Source organism: Cavenderia fasciculata (genome assembly GCF_000203815.1).
Source record: "Cavenderia fasciculata unplaced genomic scaffold Scf_EU5ZYIE01DZOHE-5, whole genome shotgun sequence".
Lineage (NCBI taxonomy): Eukaryota > Evosea > Eumycetozoa > Acytosteliales > Cavenderiaceae > Cavenderia > Cavenderia fasciculata.
Window position 1 is genome coordinate 263,862 of NW_004457644.1, and position 20,012 is coordinate 283,873.

General features: G+C 35.3%; 11 protein-coding genes across 11 annotated transcripts; 8 read left to right on the top strand and 3 right to left on the bottom strand.

The window, feature by feature from the left end:
- Nucleotides 1-57: 57 nt before the first annotated feature.
- Nucleotides 58-582, top strand: mrpl21 (ribosomal protein L21; the record flags this gene model as incomplete). Its single annotated transcript, XM_004354550.1, has 1 exon — nucleotides 58-582. The coding sequence occupies one exon, from the start codon at nucleotides 58-60 to the stop codon at nucleotides 580-582; it is 525 nt and encodes a 174-aa protein (XP_004354602.1).
- Nucleotides 583-864: 282 nt separating this feature from the next.
- On the bottom strand, nucleotides 865-2,149 carry fip1l1 (cleavage and polyadenylation specificity factor FIP1; the record flags this gene model as incomplete). The annotated part of the gene is made up of 2 exons (XM_004354551.1): nucleotides 865-1,616; nucleotides 1,684-2,149. 2 exons carry the CDS (start codon nucleotides 2,147-2,149, stop codon nucleotides 865-867), a joined length of 1,218 nt encoding a protein of 405 aa, XP_004354603.1.
- Nucleotides 2,150-3,104: 955 nt separating this feature from the next.
- Nucleotides 3,105-5,686, top strand: DFA_09250 (putative protein serine/threonine kinase; the record flags this gene model as incomplete). The annotated part of the gene is made up of 5 exons (XM_004354552.1): nucleotides 3,105-3,205; nucleotides 3,659-3,691; nucleotides 3,719-4,949; nucleotides 5,034-5,282; nucleotides 5,366-5,686. 5 exons carry the CDS (start codon nucleotides 3,105-3,107, stop codon nucleotides 5,684-5,686), a joined length of 1,935 nt encoding a protein of 644 aa, XP_004354604.1.
- Nucleotides 5,687-6,266: 580 nt separating this feature from the next.
- On the top strand, nucleotides 6,267-6,583 carry DFA_09251 (uncharacterized protein; the record flags this gene model as incomplete). The annotated part of the gene is made up of 2 exons (XM_004354553.1): nucleotides 6,267-6,369; nucleotides 6,471-6,583. The coding sequence occupies 2 exons, from the start codon at nucleotides 6,267-6,269 to the stop codon at nucleotides 6,581-6,583; spliced, it is 216 nt and encodes a 71-aa protein (XP_004354605.1).
- Nucleotides 6,584-6,924: 341 nt separating this feature from the next.
- DFA_09252 (uncharacterized protein) lies at nucleotides 6,925-8,816 on the top strand (the record flags this gene model as incomplete). Its single annotated transcript, XM_004354554.1, has 2 exons — nucleotides 6,925-7,966; nucleotides 8,047-8,816. 2 exons carry the CDS (start codon nucleotides 6,925-6,927, stop codon nucleotides 8,814-8,816), a joined length of 1,812 nt encoding a protein of 603 aa, XP_004354606.1.
- A 619-nt stretch (nucleotides 8,817-9,435) lies between these two features.
- On the top strand, nucleotides 9,436-10,053 carry DFA_09253 (uncharacterized protein; the record flags this gene model as incomplete). The annotated part of the gene is made up of 1 exon (XM_004354555.1): nucleotides 9,436-10,053. One exon carries the CDS (start codon nucleotides 9,436-9,438, stop codon nucleotides 10,051-10,053), a length of 618 nt encoding a protein of 205 aa, XP_004354607.1.
- A 442-nt stretch (nucleotides 10,054-10,495) lies between these two features.
- On the bottom strand, nucleotides 10,496-10,737 carry DFA_09254 (uncharacterized protein; the record flags this gene model as incomplete). Its single annotated transcript, XM_004354556.1, has 2 exons — nucleotides 10,496-10,555; nucleotides 10,639-10,737. 2 exons carry the CDS (start codon nucleotides 10,735-10,737, stop codon nucleotides 10,496-10,498), a joined length of 159 nt encoding a protein of 52 aa, XP_004354608.1.
- Nucleotides 10,738-11,116: 379 nt separating this feature from the next.
- Nucleotides 11,117-13,561, top strand: DFA_09255 (uncharacterized protein; the record flags this gene model as incomplete). Its single annotated transcript, XM_004354557.1, has 1 exon — nucleotides 11,117-13,561. One exon carries the CDS (start codon nucleotides 11,117-11,119, stop codon nucleotides 13,559-13,561), a length of 2,445 nt encoding a protein of 814 aa, XP_004354609.1.
- Nucleotides 13,562-13,780: 219 nt separating this feature from the next.
- DFA_09256 (uncharacterized protein) lies at nucleotides 13,781-16,264 on the top strand (the record flags this gene model as incomplete). Its single annotated transcript, XM_004354558.1, has 1 exon — nucleotides 13,781-16,264. The coding sequence occupies one exon, from the start codon at nucleotides 13,781-13,783 to the stop codon at nucleotides 16,262-16,264; it is 2,484 nt and encodes an 827-aa protein (XP_004354610.1).
- A 129-nt stretch (nucleotides 16,265-16,393) lies between these two features.
- Nucleotides 16,394-17,032, bottom strand: DFA_09257 (uncharacterized protein; the record flags this gene model as incomplete). Its single annotated transcript, XM_004354559.1, has 1 exon — nucleotides 16,394-17,032. The coding sequence occupies one exon, from the start codon at nucleotides 17,030-17,032 to the stop codon at nucleotides 16,394-16,396; it is 639 nt and encodes a 212-aa protein (XP_004354611.1).
- An 886-nt stretch (nucleotides 17,033-17,918) lies between these two features.
- On the top strand, nucleotides 17,919-19,607 carry DFA_09258 (uncharacterized protein; the record flags this gene model as incomplete). Its single annotated transcript, XM_004354560.1, has 1 exon — nucleotides 17,919-19,607. One exon carries the CDS (start codon nucleotides 17,919-17,921, stop codon nucleotides 19,605-19,607), a length of 1,689 nt encoding a protein of 562 aa, XP_004354612.1.
- Nucleotides 19,608-20,012: the final 405 nt, after the last annotated feature.

Below are 20,012 nucleotides of genomic sequence, written 5' to 3' on the forward strand. Positions count from 1 at the left end.
AACATACAAAACGAAATAGAATTCTATTTAGTTGGACAAACATAAACTTTATAAATCATGATGATGTTAAGATCAACAGTATCTAGTTTATTAAAAACTAGAATGACATCTTCTTCATTGTATACACCAGCTGCTATTAGATCTTATTCTACATCTCAGACTGATGCAGCAGCTGAAACAACCTCTACAACTTCAACATATAGTAATCATAAATTAGAATCAGATTATGTTCACAGCAAAGATTTCAATACAGTACCAGAATCATTTGCAGTGGTTCATGTCGGTGGCAAACAATATAAAGTGATCAAGGGTGATGTTATCATGTCTGATAGATTACCCGTTCAAGTTGGTGATCACATCGTACTCGACAAGATTCTATTGGTTGGTACCAAGGGGTCGACCATGATTGGCACACCACTCGTCGACGGTGCCAAAGTACACGCATTTGTCGAAGAGCAAACCAAGGCTAGCAAGGTCACCATTTTCAAACACAAGAGAAGAAAAAATTACAAGAGAACTACCTCTTTTACTCCTTTGGCAACTGTTTTAAGAATCGGTGATATTATATTAAAAAAGAATTAGAAATAAATTAATAAACAAAAATAAATTATATATATAATCTAAAAAAAAATATTAATATTAATGTAAATGTAAATGTTTATTTATGGAATTAAATGGAATAATAATAATAATAATAATAAAATAAACAAAATAAAGAAATGAAAGAAAGAGGGAGAGATAATAATTATTAAATAAATATTATAATGACTGTGCAGATCAACCATCTATTTTATTATTATTACTATTGTTGTTTTGGTTATTATTGTTTGTTTGGATGGGTTATTATTGTTTGGATGGATGGATTTATCTCCTTCTTTTTAATCTATCGTCATTTGGATCTTCGGAAGATTTTCTTTTATATTCACTGTCATCACCTCTTCTTGAACGTTCTCGGTCTCTGTCTCTGTCACTACCACTACTTCTTTCACTACGGTCGCTACGACTGCTGCCATCTCTTTCACTACGATCGCTACGACTACTACCGCTACCACTACCATCTCTTTCTCTTTCACGGTCTCTGTCACTACGACTACCGCTACCACTACCACTATCTCTTTCTCTTTCGCGTTCTCTAGTTCCTGATCCACTAGATGTTCCTTCTCTATCTCTTTCTCGTTCTCTTCTTCTTTCGTCTGATGGTGGCATAGTAGGTACTGGACCTTCAACACCACCGCCATAAGGTGGAGGGTATCCACCACTACCACCCGGATAAAAATTACCAGGAGGTCCTCCTCCTGGAGGTTGCATATTTGCTTGCCATCCACCAGGCATACCACGTCCACCTTGTTGAGGTACTGCTCCACGTTTATCGGTTGGCATACCACCTCCTCCTCTTCCACCTTGTTGTTGTTGCTTATTCATTTCTTGAGGCATAAATTCAGGTGGTAGGTCTATCTTTTGATCGTTTCCACCGTTGATCATCTTGTTTGTGCTTTCGTATGATTTGATCTTTCCAAGATTAGCTTGTTCAGCTCTGAGTTGGATCTGTCTCTCACAGTACAGTTTCCAAGTCTCTTCAGTAAAGTTGTAATTAAAGTAATCACTCATATCGGCACCTTATAACAAACAAATATATATAAGTACCTAATCACTTCTATTCAATATTCGTATACATATACATACCTGGTTTAGTCCATGGTCGATCTTCAAAACCTCCAAGATCAAGATCGTATATAGATTTCTGTGGTCTGTTTGGTTGATGCTGAGATGCAGTAGCTTGCTTTGAGATTTGATACTTTACACCAGCCAAGTTTGTAACGGGTGCACTCTTATAAAAGGAAGGTTTGATGGAACCTGAAGAGTTCTTTGTCGATGTTCTTCCTGCCTCCACACTCTCGGTATCCAATACAATATTTACATCTTCATCATCATCGTCATCGTCGTCGTCATCATCATCATCGTCGTCATCATTATCATCTCCATCATCTTCACCACCTCCTCCACCTCCATCATCACTATTATTATTATTATTAATTTGTTGATCTTCATCTCTTTCTCTTCTATTGGTATCTTCTTCCTCTACATTGCTATTATTATTATTGTTGTTGTCATCGTTGGCATTATTTGTTCCACCTTCTTGATCTTCCATATCTCTCTATATATATATAATATAAACGATCTATCTATCTACTTTTTTATTCGAACACAGATAGGAAGGATAGGATAGATAATGAATGAATAAAGATAGTAAAAATATTTATTTCAAAAAAGTAAATAAATTACTTTTATTTTATTACAGCTTTGATGAATCTTCAAAAAACAAACAACAGCGCTCAAGCAGTATACTCACTCAGCTTTACAGTTATATACATGTATAGATATAAATATCTCTTTGAGGGAAAGGTCTAGTGAATTCACTCATTTATCTACCTCACGTCAAATACACCCTTTATATATATATATATATACTATTGTGTCCATCAACTAAGAAGAAAGGATATCTTGCAAGAAAGATTACCTTTCTTATCAGCTATTATATATTTGTTATGTTATCAAGTGTACATATGCTACTAGCAGTGCTTTTGTGTGTCTGTTCACACAAGATAATTAATTGAGAGAATTCAAACCAATCAGATGAGATGATCATGATTCTCATTCTTTGTAGTAAACCTTTTCGCCCAATACTCAAAAGAAAGATTGCCGAACATAATCTTGTCAATCAATTCAATTGAATTGGAGGGAAGAGACGAGAGATATTATGGTCTGCTCAACTAATCGGAAAATTCATTCACACATCAGAATTTACTATATTTGCCGTCCGGGTGTCCCAATTGCTCCCATTGGATTTTGTCGTTTTATTCTAGCCGTTGCAATTGAACTTGCCTAGCACTCTTCAAAACTATCGCCCTCTATTCTTCGATTGTAAAGAGTATTATTCATTCAATTCAATTTCATTTCAATCTCTACCTTGTTATTTTATTCTAACCCCAAACAAGAGATAGAAATATATATATATAGATAGATAGAGATAGATAGATAAAGATAGATACTCAAGCAGCATACAGCAAACAACAAACAGGCAAATAACAACAGATATCATTTTTATGAATACGACAACAACAACATTACGTCCAATTAATAGTAATAGTAATAGTAATAATATGATTTGTTGTTGTAGTTGTTGTCATTGTAATAATAATATAAAGTGTAAAGAATAACAAACAAACAAAACAAAACAAAACAATATTTTATAAACAAAAAGTGTAAGTGATATAAACTATAGTAGTTATTCAATCAACTTTTGACTTGGGAACCAATCCCATCCAGTTGTATATGCATGCGTTATTCCATTCAGCATCTGCCCCCCCCACTCATTCACTTTTTGTGTGTTCAAGTTGGGATCGATTTCCCCCTTAAACCACACACTCCATTCCAACTCGCATAATAATAATAATAATACTAGCTTTGGAGTGAATATTAATTAATTATTAACAAAGTTGACACTACACTATTTTAATTTAATTATTATGATTGGTTGATTGCATATATCTATATATATTTATATATTTATATTATATATTTATAACTAAACTTGGTTGACTGACCAATCAAATTAACACATTCTAATTAATTAATTAATTCATTTATTTATTTATAGATATATAACAAGTACAAGAGAGAGAGATAGAGAGTGAGAGAGAGATATATATATATATAGGAGAGGGAGAGAGATGATTTATAGTTTTAGCAGACTATGTCTGGTGTACGTGCTATCGGTATGGCTCGTTACACAGATGGGATATATACATATAACATTCACTTGGGCACACCCGATTACTTCGGGTACCTATTTATTCGCATTACCACCTATCATTGGATACATTGGTGGTATTGCAGTTCGATCATCTGTTCATATACTACATAAACAACAGCAACCGCAGACTCCTCCTCATCATCATGTTCCTCCCACACCTCAGGTGGAGGGGGGAAATGACGACCAACATCAACATCAACATCCCAACGACATACCAAATATAAAACAATTGAGGAGACAAATTGTTACATTGGGTCGGTCGGTTGAATGCCACCAATCAAAGTGCATGTCCCCCGAATACATGTTTAGCGACCAACAATCAATCAGCTCGGGTATTGGAGGTGCCGTCCACGGCGAGGAGATGCCTCCCCACTTTAATGGACACCATCTCGGTATCTTTGATGCCAAGACACCTCATAATGCATCGGCCGTCCCATTCAACAACCAACTATCTACTAGTAACAACAACAACCATAACCAAGAAGGAGGAGGAGTCGACTCGACTACGACGACCCATACTACAACTACAACATCTACCTCTACAACCAACACACCAATCAACAACACACCAATAGATAATAATGGAGCTCCACTAACCAACATTAACAATGGTGTAGAGAAATCATTAAACTATTCATCGACGAGAAAACTACGAAATGTTGCAAGATGTGCGCATTGGAATGTCAATGAACGTATGCCAAAGAGTTACTATGACTATGAAAACTATTATTTTGCGTGGCAGACACCCGACAATTACGAGATTATCCGAAAGATTGGTCGTGGTAAATACAGTGAAGTGTTCTTGGGTGTACATTTAAATAATAGTTTTCAAGATTCCAAAATATTCAATGACATCAATATCCCAACAACGATCGATAATAATAGTAAAGAAACAGGAGACATTGTAATCAAAGTATTAAAACCAATACCAAAATTAAAGATACAAAGAGAAGTAAAGATTTTAAAGAGTTTGGAAGGTGGACCCAACATTATCCCACTACTCGACACTGTCAAAGATTTTGAATCGAAAACCAAAAGTTTGGTATTTCCATTCATCAACAAAACAGATGTTAGAGAATTAATTAATTATTTAGGTGATGATGATTTACGTTATTATATGTTTGAATTATTAAAAGTAAGATATATAAATATAAATATAAATATAAATATATAATAATAATTAATTTATTTATTAACTCTCTCTCTATGATTATTTTAGGCAATTGAATTTTCACATTCAAAAGGAATTATGCATCGTGATATTAAACCACATAATATAGCAATTGATCATAGTCAACGTAAATTATATTTATTGGATTGGGGTTTAGCAGAATATTATCATCCTTACAAGACATATAATATTAAAGTAGCTTCAAGACATTATAAACCACCTGAATTATTGGTCAATATGCATGATTATGATTATTCTTTGGATATTTGGAGTTTAGGTTGTTTATTTGCTGGTTTGGTATGTATAGATAAAAAAGAAAAGAAAAAAGAAAAAAGAAAAAAGTAATATTAATTTAATTTAATTTCTTTTATTATTTTTAGATATTGGATAGAGATCCATTCTTTCATGGTGAAGATAATGATGATCAACTTGTACAAATTAGTAAAGTGTTGGGAACTGATGGTTTATATGAATACCTAGATAAATATGGGTTAGAGTTGACAGAGGAACTACAAGAACTCATAAAACCGGCACCAAAAAAGAGTTGGGATATCTTTATACCTTTTTCAAACGATGATATTGCACATCCAGTGGCTATAGACTTTTTAGATAAATTACTACGATATGACCCACAAGAGAGATTAACTGCTCAAGAGGCTATGAATCACCCTTATTTTGAATCTTTTCATAAATCAAAGTAACCCAAATAACAACAAAGTAACAACATCGACAACAGGTAACAACAATAATAATAATATTAATAATAATTTATAAAAGTAATGATGATGATGACTCAACGATTGTATAATAAAATCACATTAAAATGTTAATGTTGGGACTGGGAGGGTGGCGGCTATTAATACATCCAGCATCCTGTACAAGTACTTGATCCTCCCTTTTTTTAAAAAAACAATAATATCAAAATTATTAATATTATATCTGTATCATATGTGATCAATCTATTTTATAAATCATGATTGTTTTGATCGGTGGTAGTGGGAGCTACACAGCAACACCAATTTCCAGATTTGGATGATATTAGTTTAAATCTCATTCAGCCGTGGGTGATTGTTTGTTTTTGGGGGGAGATTGAACATCCAGAAAGTTTCGCTGGGACAAGTATGCATAAGGGCTCTCCTCCTTACGATACCGTTAGGTTTGTTATACAATGACACAATAATCATTCTATTCTATTATGATTTCTACATACAAATAATTTAAAAAGATAAATACAAATATTTCTACTAAGTAGCTACTTACTATTAAATTAAAATAAATAATATGAGCACCAATAATAATAATCAAAATAATCAAAATAATAATAATAATAATCATCAACATATAATCATGATTTTGATTATTATCAATGTCATTCAAACTCATTGTAAGAAATTATTAATTATTTGAATTTAATTAATTTAGACATCCCAACAAAAGTACAATACTTATTTTAATCTATCAATTAATATTTAAATCTTAAATTAGGGGAGGAAATTCAAAGATCAAGATATCAAGTTGCCAGTCTTCACAGTCCAAGAGACTACTCTGATGATCTGGATGATTACATTGATCAAACTGGAGGTGGTTTTATTGAATAATTTGAATACATAACATCCTTCATTCATTCATTCATTCAATCTTTAACCTTTTATTTAATCTAGTTCAGAAACTATCCCTTGGAAACTATATTTAAATAAAGAAGAGTTATTTTTTTCAACTTTACTTTTTTCTATGAGTTCTCGTTTGTAGACTTTGAGAATTGATGATGATGATCAAAGAAACACCGAAAAGTTTGATTTCATCATATATATAATATAGTAGTGTTGTAGTAGTAGTAGTAGTAGTAACATAGAAGATGATTCGATCAAAACAATAGACAAGAAGATAATAGTAGTTTGTAAATAATAATATTAATAATAGTAGTACAAAATAGAGAGAGATGCGACATCAATCATTGTTTCATCAATGGTTGATCGCTGTTGTTGTCGTCTTTGTTGTACTATCAATAACAACAACAACAACAACAACAAATGTAGTATATAGTCAATCTATACCAACACCACAACAAATACAAGTGATAAAGATTCGAAATGATATCGATTGTAGAAACAATTATTGTAATTATTTCGATACTTCTTTGTGGCAAGGAGGTGTAGTACCTGTTGGTGATAGTGTCATTGCATCGATTGATTTCTCAGAGAATAGTGTTGCTTCTGGAAACCAAAGAATATGGGTGCAGAACCCACTCACTATCTATGCTGTCAATGTATCTGCTGCCTCCTTACAACAACAATATACCAATGCTGTCATATTGACAGCTTCACAACTCAATATTACCGATACACTGACACTTGGTGATAACACTGAAATTGGTTTGGTTCCACCTGTTTCATCGGTCGGGTCACTCTACATTGGACAAAACAGTACTGTCAGTCTTGGTAAAGGAACTCAACTATTTGTATTGAGCAATCTATATGCACTAGAGTCATCTTGGATATTACTCAATTCTGCAACTATAACTGTCAATGGTAACGCTACATTGAAGGGATCAGTAGGTATCTATTCTACATCGACTATGAGGTTGGGTGAATCGGCAGTGATTAGTGGAACCATGGATTCATCAGGTGATCTCTATTTGGCATCGTATACAGTGTTTGAGCGTGGTAATACATCGATTGGCGGTATAATGACAGTTGGACAACACCAACTTAGTATCAATGCAGGTGCGTGGATATCCATTTTTGGGGACATACATATTCCCCAGTTTTCATCAGTCACCATCCAATCACACGGTACACTAGCTATCTTTTGTCAAACCGTCCAAGCCAACCTACACTCTATCACGTCTCAACCAAACAGTAACCTATACATTAGTGCTAGTACATCCAGTACATTGACCAACATCCAACTACTTGGGACTACAACCACCACCCATCGACCCGTCTCTTTTTTCAATGGAACTATTTCAAATTTACTCATTCGTATGTATCAATATAAATATACATATAAAATAGAGTATACATATTAATATGTTTGTTTGTTTATATTTATATTTATTTAGACTCAATGGAATCACATTTTATTTCATTACAAAATATAGTAGTTTGGAATATTAGTAATCCAACTACGAAAGTACTATTCCGTTATTCATTGATTACAGATGAATATGTGGAGATTGCGAATGCGGCCATTGACAATGTGGCTCTGGTGACAGCACCCTATTCAACACTCAACTTGACTAATGCCAATATTCGTTTGGGTCGGTTTTCATGGATGACACAAAGTTTCAGCTCTATTGTATTGATTGACAATGCAACACTAAGGGTACCTAATTGGTGGTCTGGTGAAAATGCAATGACCAATGTTACCAGTTCATATATAGAATGTCGATCACTTTCTACATCGGATGCACAAATCAATATCAACGGTCAACTTGTATTCAACGGATCAATTTATCTATTCAATAGCAAATTGACGCTTCAAAATGACAGTCTTTTAATGGTTATCAAGGGGTCTATCATTGGAAAGAAACAAAGTAGATTACATATCAGTGTTGATAGAATGCATGATTTTACTTCGCCTCTAAGTGCACCTGTTCGTGTAGATAGTCTATTCCTCTTTGACTCTGGGTCAGGTATACATCTCGAGACTTTGGATGGTAACTCCACAGTCATTCCACAACTACCCTATTATTTGGTATCAGGTCCCGACACGGTCAATATCAATACCTATGCTTGTAAATTCACTCCTGATAACCTTTACCTCTATTCATTCACTTTTACAAACTCAAATAATGGTAGTAATATACATATCGAGTTTAATATTTTATAATTACAAAATAAAGAAAAAGAAAATTCTTTTGATTCTTTGCGCAAAGACATGACTTTTCGAAAATATTTACTTTGCTTGTTTTAGTATTCTTAAGAAACAACGAATAGATAGATAGATAGAAAGAGATAATAGAAGATGATTGATACTATATAGTATAGAATAATTGAACAACAACAACAACAACAAAAACATAGTAGTAATAGTGTAATAGTACAATATATATAAATAATATAGGAAGATGATCAAGTCTTTGTCACCATCATTACTACGACGATTATGGTTGGTTGTAGTTTTGATGATAGTTGGCATAGTAGTAGTCGACGGTCAAACTGTGATTAGGATGAGATCAGATGCAGAGTGTTGGTCGACTGAATGTGACTATATGAATCCAACTCTGTGGGAGGGAGGAGTGGTGCCGCTGGGAGACAACGCGATTGCGTTGATGGACTTTTCACAAAGTAATATTACAGGTACGCAGTATATATGGGTACCGTCATCCCTCAGTGTCTATGGGTTGAATGTGACAACGTCGGACTCGTCGACAACGGTCGCTGTGTCAGTGGCCATATCACAGTTTAACATCACCAAGTTGACTTTAAATTATGGTGCCGAGTTGGACATGACCTATCAAGATGACGGTCCGTCTACAGCCGGGTCAGTGTATCTCGGTACAAACAGTAAACTCATTCTTGATCTTGGATCAAGACTAGAGGTTTCAGGTGACTTTTACAATACACCATTATCGGTCGTTAAGCTAGGTGCTGCCGACTTGGTGATCAATGGCACGGCGATGGTGTCAGGTCCCATCTTTTCGTCTAGTTCCAAATCAAATGTTCAGCTTGGCGAGTATGCTGTCATCAATGCTGCTGTACATGTGACTGGTGACTTGACCCTGGCAACAACGACATTTATTCAATCTGCCAATGTCTCACTGTCAGGTCTGTTGACCCTTGGAGACGGTGTTTTCACACTGGGTACCTATGGTCGCATCGTCGTCACTGGCAACATCTATTCTCCCCCCTCGTCATCCATCGTCATCAAAGCATACGGTGCACTTGTCCTCACCAGCGAATACCACATCAATCTCAACTCTATCACGTCCGAACCATACGGTCTCCTATACACCGGCTCATCACCTCCCAGTACATTCTCAAATATCTCTCTCTTGGAACTACAACCATTTTTAATCACCTGTTTCCTTTTTCAATGGAATCATTTCAATTTTAACAATTGGTAAGCTGAATCCTTTAATTAATTAATTAATAATATTAATATTTATTTTATTTCTTTATTTATTTATATTTGTTTTAGAAAACTTGAAACCAAACTTTATATCATTACAAAATGTAGTAGTATATAATGTTACTTCTACGTTTGCTGAGAGGGGGTACACTGTAATAACCGACGAATACGTTCGAATTTTAAATGCTAGTATGACATTTGCAGAGATTGTAGTGACACCCTACTCTGTACTCAATCTTACCAACTCTAATATTAACCTTGGGTTCGAGTCATCGGTGACACTCAGTTCCAATGCCATTGCCATCTTTGACAATACTTTATTGGTTACACCTATTTGGGTGTCTGAGCCAAAGGCAATGATCAGTGTTGTCGGTGCTTCCTATATCGAATGTCATACACTGTCCACCGACAACACACAAATCAACATTAACAACAAACTAACACTCAACGGCACAATGTCGCTGTCCAACAGCAGAGTAACACTCCAAAGCAGCAGTCTACTAAACATTATAGGTGGGATGTTGGTGGGCAAAAAACAAAGTAGAATACATATCACTGTCAATCGAATGCTTGAAATTACTTCACCCTCGAGAGCACCTGTTCGCGTAGAATCGATGTTTCTCTTTGACTCTGGGTCAGGTCTGCACCTCGAGACTTTGGATGGCAATTCCACAGTCATTCCAGATCTACCCTATTACCTCGTATCAGGTCCCGACACCATCAGTATCAATACCTATGCTTGTAGTTATACTCCCGATAATCTTTACCTCTATTCTTTCTCTTCAACCAATCTCGATAAAAATAATAATATTAATATTGAATTTAGTGATTAAAATCACAACCCAATCACAACCCAATCAACTCTATACTATACTATACTATACTATAATCAACTCATTTTTTACAGGCTAGCAAATCTAAACCTAGATTTATTTTATATTAAATAAATATTTAATTTAATTTTGTATAATAATTTTAGATTGTTACAAAAGTCGACAGGTTCATCATTTTTTCTTCATTTTTTTTTTCTAATGATAGAGAGATAGTAGAGATAAATAATGAATAATCAATTATTTAAACAAGTTTTATTTAATAGATATTTATATGTAACAATAATAGAATACATTAAATATATTAATAGAATAGAGAATGCATTAAAGATTCAACAAGATGTCTGTGGGTATGCTGAAAAGCATGATTTGGTACTCAGATATTCAGAGTCTACAAGAAAGATTGATCACTTTTATCAGCTGATCAACATGGATCCAACGTTTAGTAAAGATTGTCGATTTGTAGGCTCGACGATTGTACACAAATACAATTGGAGAAGAAATACATATATGCCAGAGAAACCAATGCTCTCTAAATTAAGACATCCAACATTTGCTACAAGGACGTATCAAACGGCTCAATGTGTCAAATGGTTACTAAAGAATCGTTATGGTAACTTATTACTTGACAAGTTGGTTAAAAAGTTGCCATTAGACTTTAGTAAAGTGATATGGCCGAAATATGCAACACAAGAATGTTTGAAAGACTTTTCAGATGCTATGCTCAACCTGCTTATCAGAAGAGCAGTAGATTATTATAAAGAGAATAGTTTTACTAGTTATTCTGGTGTGGTCAGTGCAATCATCATTTTTGGTAACAAAAGGTTGATTAAAGCTGCACTTGGAAGTGCATGGGCACCGGAACACATGCCAAGAAAACCATCTAATCAATCGTTGGCTGTTAATGGAGACGTAGAGTTATTCAAACAAGAGGAGAATCTTCATAAAAAGGAACAACAACAACTACATTTAAACACACCCCCAACCATTACAGAGATTGCTATGGTGGCATTAAAGAATGGGAATACCGATTTGTTCAGATACATCTATACAACATTTAAAAAAGAATTGGTTGAAGAAAACTACACAAATACCGATACATCAGATCATTGGACTGCATCATTACTACTATGCAAGGATTTGGAGTTAATGAAAAAGGTTTGGCAAGAGGAAAGTATTAATACGGTTCACATTAAAGGTAAACCACCTAAAAGAATCTCATTTCCCATTACCTATCGTCACTCTTACATTATTGCAGTGTTGAGTAGTATACTTATGGCCAAAGATAAATCAAGCAAACGTTCTCTTCAAAACATTAGACATATCGTACCAACACATAAACATCAATTGGAGACGTTGAGAGTGTTGTTCGAGGTTCACTACAAAAAGACGTACAAGGTTTGTGAAGCATCGGTTCAACGTGATCTCATTGACAATTATTTGGTTAATGTTGATTGGAAGGCAGACTACAAGGAGACAACCTACACCCTTTCAGACTTGTCTCTTGTATGTGCTATATTGGATATATGTAAAGAGGAGCTGGAGCAACTACACTCACATTATATTGCCAAGACACTAGGTCGTGTTCTGTCACTGACTAGTGACGAGTGGATATGTAGATACCTGTCTACTCTGTACCCACCCAACGTCCTATTAGAAGGTGCGTGTCAGTCTCCCTTCCCATCCCACATTCTCTATTTCTACTCAAGACTACCAGATATACCACCCAAACCAGTTGAAGCCATTCCAAATACCATTGAAACATATAATACTGCAAGATCACTTGGTATCATCCAAACACACAACTTGTTATCAATTGCCAAACATGCAATCAAAGCAAATAATTTGGAGTTTATCAGATTGGTTGCAACAGATAACAGCGAGTTTCTCCAACAAGATACTATTCCTTCATTGGTAGTGTATTCATTGGAGACTGGTAATATCAATACAGTCAAATGTGTATTGGAAATGTTTGTACGTAGTGATCACCTGGTTGCATTCAACTCGGTCTACCAATCAAGAGTTTATTATAATCCAACAACTGTCTATTTTATAGTAGACAATTATCAACATCTTCAAGGACGCTTTGAATGGCACTCCGGTCATACAGATAATCTTTTACACTATGCATTGTATTTTGGTAAAATGGATGTTTTACAACACCTTTTAACCAAAAAGTATAGTCGTTACAGATTCTATTTTGATCATTGTTTCAATGTCCATTCAACTAGATTGCTAGAAAAAAGAGAAATGTCAACACAACTAGAACAACTCTATAATCAACAACAAGAACTTATCCAATTTGCATGTAGGTACCTCACAAATGATCATTTGGGTAATACTACAGATAGTCGATTAGGTAGGGCACTCGGTTCAATCGGTGACATTAAACTGGTTGACATGTTAGAGGCTTACACATCACGTATCACACCAGGACTACCAAATTTCCATAAAACTCTGTTACAAACTGCATTCGCCAATGGTCACTTGCATGTCATCAAAAATATGGATTTCAAACACCATGTCTCTAAAATCTACATTCTAGATAATATCAAATTGGCAATTGAAAATAATCATAAACCAATAATAGATTATTGTATCAAAGAAAAGAAATGTGATATAAAAGTAATTAATTTAGAAATAACAAAATTTAAAAACTCTCTTAGAAAATAATAATAAATAATAATAATAATTAATTAATTAATCCTTCGTTATCCAATTCCTACAAATTACTAAATAAATAATAAATCAATAAATAAAGAATATCTCAAGATAATTAATATCTTGAGATATTATTAGAGAGGAGGTTGTGATATTATTTATCTTTTTCTTTTTCTTTTTTTTCTATATTATTTATTTTTTTTCAAAAAATAGAGATAAAGAGAGAGACAAATGGTTATGGATAATGATCAATTATTTAAACATATATTATTTCAAAATAGGTATTTGTTTAGTTTGATTATAGAATATATTGGGTATATTAATAGATTAGAGAATGCTCAAAAGATTGAAAGAGATGTGATACGTGGTGCACAAACAAAGGGTCTCTTGCTACGACACATTGGATCGGATAGAAAGATCAATTTGTTCTATACAATGTTGAGTGCAGACAATCATTATACAAAAGAGTGTCGTGTTAACAAGTCAGTACTCACTCACCAATATGTGAACCGACAAAGTTATTATGCCAATTTGCCACTTGTACATAAACTAAAACACCCGTCGTTGGCCACACGTACCTATCAAACGGTTCAATGTGTCAAATGGCTGCTCAAGAATCGTTATGGTAACCTATTAGCAGACAAACTTGCCAAAGGGTTGGTATTGGACTTTGGAGAGGTGATGTGGACCAAATATGCAACACAAGAACGTTTGAAAGACTTTTCAGAGGACACAATCAAACTGCTAATCAAGAGAGCCATTACATTTTACAATGATAATAAAATGCCGTCTCTAGGTGATACCATGGCAGTGACAATCATCACTTTTGGGAACAAAAGGTTGATTGAAGAGTTGTTAAAGATATATTGGAATAAAGAGTTTAATGGAAAGTATGATGCAATGGCTTCACTTGGTGATGTTGCATTGTTCAAACGTGAAACTCCAACAACAACAACAACAACAACAACTGGGTTAGAGAATATTAATATAACATCGGCAATGGTGGTAGCACTCAAGAATGGTCATACCGACCTGTTTAGATATATCTATGAAACCTATCATCAAGAGTATTTAAAGGAAAACAACAAAATGTCAACCTATGCAAAAGAGTCGGGATACTTGATTGTCGCGGTTCTCTTTTGCAAGGATCTAGAGTTAATGAAAAAGGTGTTGCAAGAGGCCAAGACAACCATACCCAACTACACTATTTTTCCTCAACCCAGTTGGAGTAATTATATTGGTGGTGTATTAAATAGTATCTTGGAAGATCCAATCAAACAAAATAGATACAGTATTCGTCACATATTCCCAAGTCACCAAAACCAATTAGAAACCATTCGAATCGTTTCAGAGATTTATCTCAACGATGAGGAAGAGGAGGAACTACAACAACTACAACAACAAAAACAAGTATTTGTATCACAAGAGTCAGTTGAAACAGATTTAATCAATAATTACCTTGTTTTAAAAAAAGATTGGAGTGGAGAATATAAAGGTACGACCTATACAATTACAGATCTATCTTTGTATTGTACATTGATACATGCTTGTAAAGGACATTTACATATTGAACGTATTATCAAGGCTGTAGGTAGAATACTTTCACTATCGGATGACCAAGGATTGTGTAGATATTTCTCTACTTTTCTATCTCCTAAAAAGCTTATCGAAGCTGCTAGTCAATCTAGATTCCCATCACATATCATCTATGCCAAACAACAAATACCATCCAGTCACAAGTACTACAAGTTGGTACCACGATCCATCGAGACATACAACACCATTAAATCAATCGGGTTGTTGTATGGACCAAACTCAACATTTATATTAAAACGTGCCATCAAAGCAAATGATTTGGAGCTTGTCCGATTGGTTGCCAAGGATCACGGTGTATACGTTGAAAGTCAAGATATCATTGTTCTTGCCTTGGAGACTGGTAATCCAGAGACAGTGGTCTGCGTTTTAGAATCCATCTATTCGCGTAGAAACAACCCTATCAAACTCTTACCAAACCCAAGTGCAAGGATTTTCCATAACCCATCGGTCTGTCACTTTATAGTGTCACATTTCAATCTTCTTGAACGTTATGTTGCATGGCCTCGCGTAGAGCTAATATTAGAATATGCAATGTATTTCTCAAAGATGGATGTTGCTCGCTATTACATTAACGAGAGTAAGAGTAGTACAAGCTCGACAGTGTCAAGTGGTAAATCAACAAGATATGTCTCCAACTATTACTATCAATTGCAGTATGGTTTCAATGTATTCTCGACCAAAATTAAAAGAGAACTACCAGAAACCATCCACCAGCTTTTCGAGCGACAACAAGAAATAATTCAACTTGCTTGTAGATTTATTGAACCGGGTAGGTTAATCCTTTCCATAAACAATATCCCTGTGGCCACTGCCCTTGGGTCGATTGGAGATACCAGTCTAGTGGACACTGTCAAGAGCAATGTGGCGGTAGGTGAATCCCTTTCACCAGGCTTTTATCAAGAACTAGTTAAAATGGCATTCCAGTGGGGTCATTTAACATTGATCAAACATATGGACTATAAATACCATCTATCGAAAATCTACAGCATGGAAAATGTTAAATTGGCAATTGATAACAATTACAAACATATAATCGACTTTTATCTAAAGGAAAGAAATGGTTATAAAAAACAAGTCCTTCAATTAATCGATACTATATCACCAAAAAATATAAATTAAAAGGTTTTAAAAAATATTAAATAAATAGAAATAATTGGATTGATTGATTCTGTTGAACATCAGCATTTGTTTTATTTTATTTGGTCAACAAAATTTTGTTTAATTGTTGTGTGGATATATATATTCAATTTAAATTAAATTGATAGCAACAACAATAATAAATAATAGAGATGGGAGGATTGGTGAGGATGAAGAAGAAAAGTCGCCAGAGTCAATTGACATGTCAATTAAATTACTCTTACCTGATGGATGATCGGTTAATGGATCAGTGGTTCTTGAGCCAGTACTAGAGTGTCTTCCACCGTCATCACATCCACTACTACTTCCACTTCCACTACCACTGCCACTCGAGGCGCTTGTGCCAGATCCAGATCCAGATCCAGATCCACTGGTTCCACTTCCAGAAGATACAGCACTGGTTCCACTTGAAGTTTTACCAGCACTACCACTTGTTATTCTATCTGTTGTTTCTTCGTTAAAAGTGGATCTAGTTGAAGTAGTGTGTCTTTCACCATCATCACATCCACTACTTTTTCCACTTCCACTTCCGCTGCCACTTGAGGCGCTTGCAGTGTCAAAAACACCTCCACTTCCTTTTCCAGAAAAGCCAGCACTTGTTAGTTTGTCTGTTGTATCTTCAACTGTAAAATTTTTTGTTGTTTGAATTATTTCATTGTCGTTATTTAATTGTTGTTGTTCAGCATTGATACTGAAGGCTAAAAATGCCATCATCATTGCAATGGCAATAAAAATATAAATTCTATTCATTGTTGATAATAATAATATTGTTTATCTGTGAAGTGAAAGTTGGGAGAGAGGAGATAATTATCTTTCTCTAAATTGATTGTGTGAAGTTGAATGAACATTGTGTCGCTAATCTAGACTATTTATAAGTTGGCTAGTGATAATTGATAAAAAAAGACGAAAGCCTTCAGAAGCATTCGATCTCGGGGAAATGTCAACGGAGAAGATAGGAGACAGCCCTTTCAAAAATATCTAATGCCTTCAGAATCAAACAAGCCCTAATATCTATTCAACCCGAATAAAAATTTTATTCAAACCGAGTAGCTATGATATTTTGAAATTGAAAATCATTGTGCCACTGGGAAGTGAAACAGCTGTGATGGCAACAACCCTCAAACTAATAATCATTATTAATAATAAGCTCGAGCATTGTTTCTTATCTCTTTTTTACTTATCTTTAATATTTTTTCTATCACCAAGGTTCAACCTCGACCTGCATCCTAATCACATTGTTTGAATGTTTTTTTGTAACCGCTACCCTTGTCTTATACAAACGATTCCGATTTTAATCAAAGGAATGATCTAGTGGCATTCTTTCCTTTGTTTATGAGTGTGGTCTTGTATAGATAGGACTGTCTCATCTTCATGGATGGCTTTGCACCGTGAAAACTAGATATTTTCGTCATCAAAACGAGCTGGGATGCCACGACCAACTTTTCTGATCGCTTTATAGAATTTCGTTCTGTCCATTTCGTTTTTTCTAAAGAAAAACTTCTGAGGTCATCGATAGATATTTTCAAGGCTCGTCGTGTTTACTGCTCATGCAGCACTATATAAATCATTATAATTTTAGTTAAAAATCTTTAATTTCTTTCTAAATATATATACAGATACAGATACAGATAAAAAGATGAAATTTCAATCAATTATTTTAATCCTAGTTGGATTATTATTAGCTACATCATATGCAAGTGATATCTCATTCAAGACAAATATAAATTGTCTTTCTGGTTGCAGCTTTTCAGAAGCTGGGAATTGGGTTGGAGGTGTTGTACCAGGAGCAAACGACAATGCAATCATTGATATGTCTACCAGTGGATTCGCAACTACCCTCGTTCTTGTCACTGATGCACTCAACGTCAATCAACTCACAGTCATTCGTAACAATGGCAAGACTCTCTATGTAGCTATCACTGCCCCAGGCAAGCTTGATAATTTGGTCATCGACGGTACCGCCACCGTAGACATTGGCGACGGTCTCGCTGTCATTATCGGCAACTCTTTGTCTGTTGGTGCTGGCTCAATCTTCTCGATCGGTGTCAACTCTGCTATCGTTGTCGCCAACGCCACCTTTGCTGCTTCCCAGTCCACCATCACTCTCGCTGATGGTGGTCTCTTGTCCACCGAAGGCAATGCCATCTTGAACGGCCAAATCGCTGCCAACCCCACCTCTAACCTCGAATTTAGCCAAAACGTCACTGTTTGGGGTTCTATCACCGCCGGTGCTTTCAACTTTGCAGGATCTGCATTGGTTACCTACCCAGGCAGCGTCAAAGCCACATCTATGCTTCCAAATGGCAACCTTACCATTCAAGGAGGTGCTTCAGTCACTACTAGCGCAATGCTCTGTGACGCCACGGTCTTTGTCATCAGCGGCTCCGCCCTCAACATTGACGGAGACTCTGACTCTAACACTGTCATTGATAATGTCTTTACCGACTCTACATCCAACGTCTACATCTCGTCTGGTCAATACACCTCTATTAGAAACGTCGAATCCTACGGAAACATTACTGTCGACGGTGGCTCTGCCGCACTCACCAACGGTTTCATTGCCAACTTGCGCCTCTATCTCAACGCTGGCGTTGCCCAACCAGACATCACCATCCAAAACACCCAAGTTGGCGTCGTCGTCTGTGAAGCTGCTTCATACGTCTACTTGATCTGCGTCGACTATTGCGAGATTACCGAGATCCAACAAGCCGACAACTTGCAAGTCGTCACCTCACCAGGTGGTGTCCTCAACTTTACCAAGTCTTTCGTTAGTCTCGGATCAGGCTCGAGAATCATTGCCAGCTCCAAGTCTGTTGTCATCTTTAACAACACCTATGTCGAGACCAACGCCATCTATGTTGACACTGACTCGCAAGTCTATATCCAAAACTCCAACATTAACGGCTCGTTCCTCATCGACCACTCTACCATCACTGTCTATGGCCAATCGTCAGTCAACTATATCGAATTGACTGCCAGTGTCTTGAATGTTGCTCAAGGTGTCTTGACCATCACCACCGACCTCCTCGCCTTCCAAGGTTCCACCATCAACGTCCTCCTCCAGTCACTCATCACCGACCCAAGATACACTCCCATCAAGGTCAACGTCGACATTAGCATTTCACAATCCAACGTTGTCGTTCATTCCTCTGCCAAGACTGTTGCCCCAGGCATCCTCTACTATGTCATGGTCACTCCAAAATACATCGACGTTCCATTCACCAACTGTACCTTTTCTCCAGTACCATCTTCACTCACCGCTCCAAACTTTAGCGAAACTTTATACAATGGTTTCATCTATTTAATCTTTGCTTTCCAAAACTAATAATAATAATAATATAACAACTTACCTTAAATTATTTATATATATATATAACAACAAATATAAATGTATATATATATTTAATAAAACATATAATAAAACTCCTCTTTGTATAAACTTTTTAATAACCAATAAAAGAGTATAACAAAAAAAAATAATAATAACAATTATTTTTTGTTCTTGTGCTTGGAATTTTTTTTATCATATTGTCCATTAAAAGAGCGCTATGAGTTATTAGTAGTTTATTTGTAACCATAATAATAATGCATCAACGAATCTAAATCTAACAACAAGTTCAGCCACAAATTCAGCAACACTATTATAACAACAACAACAACAAGTCATTATGATCACATCATCTATCATTTAGTACTTTCTTTGGAGTACCAAACAATGATATTTGTTTGA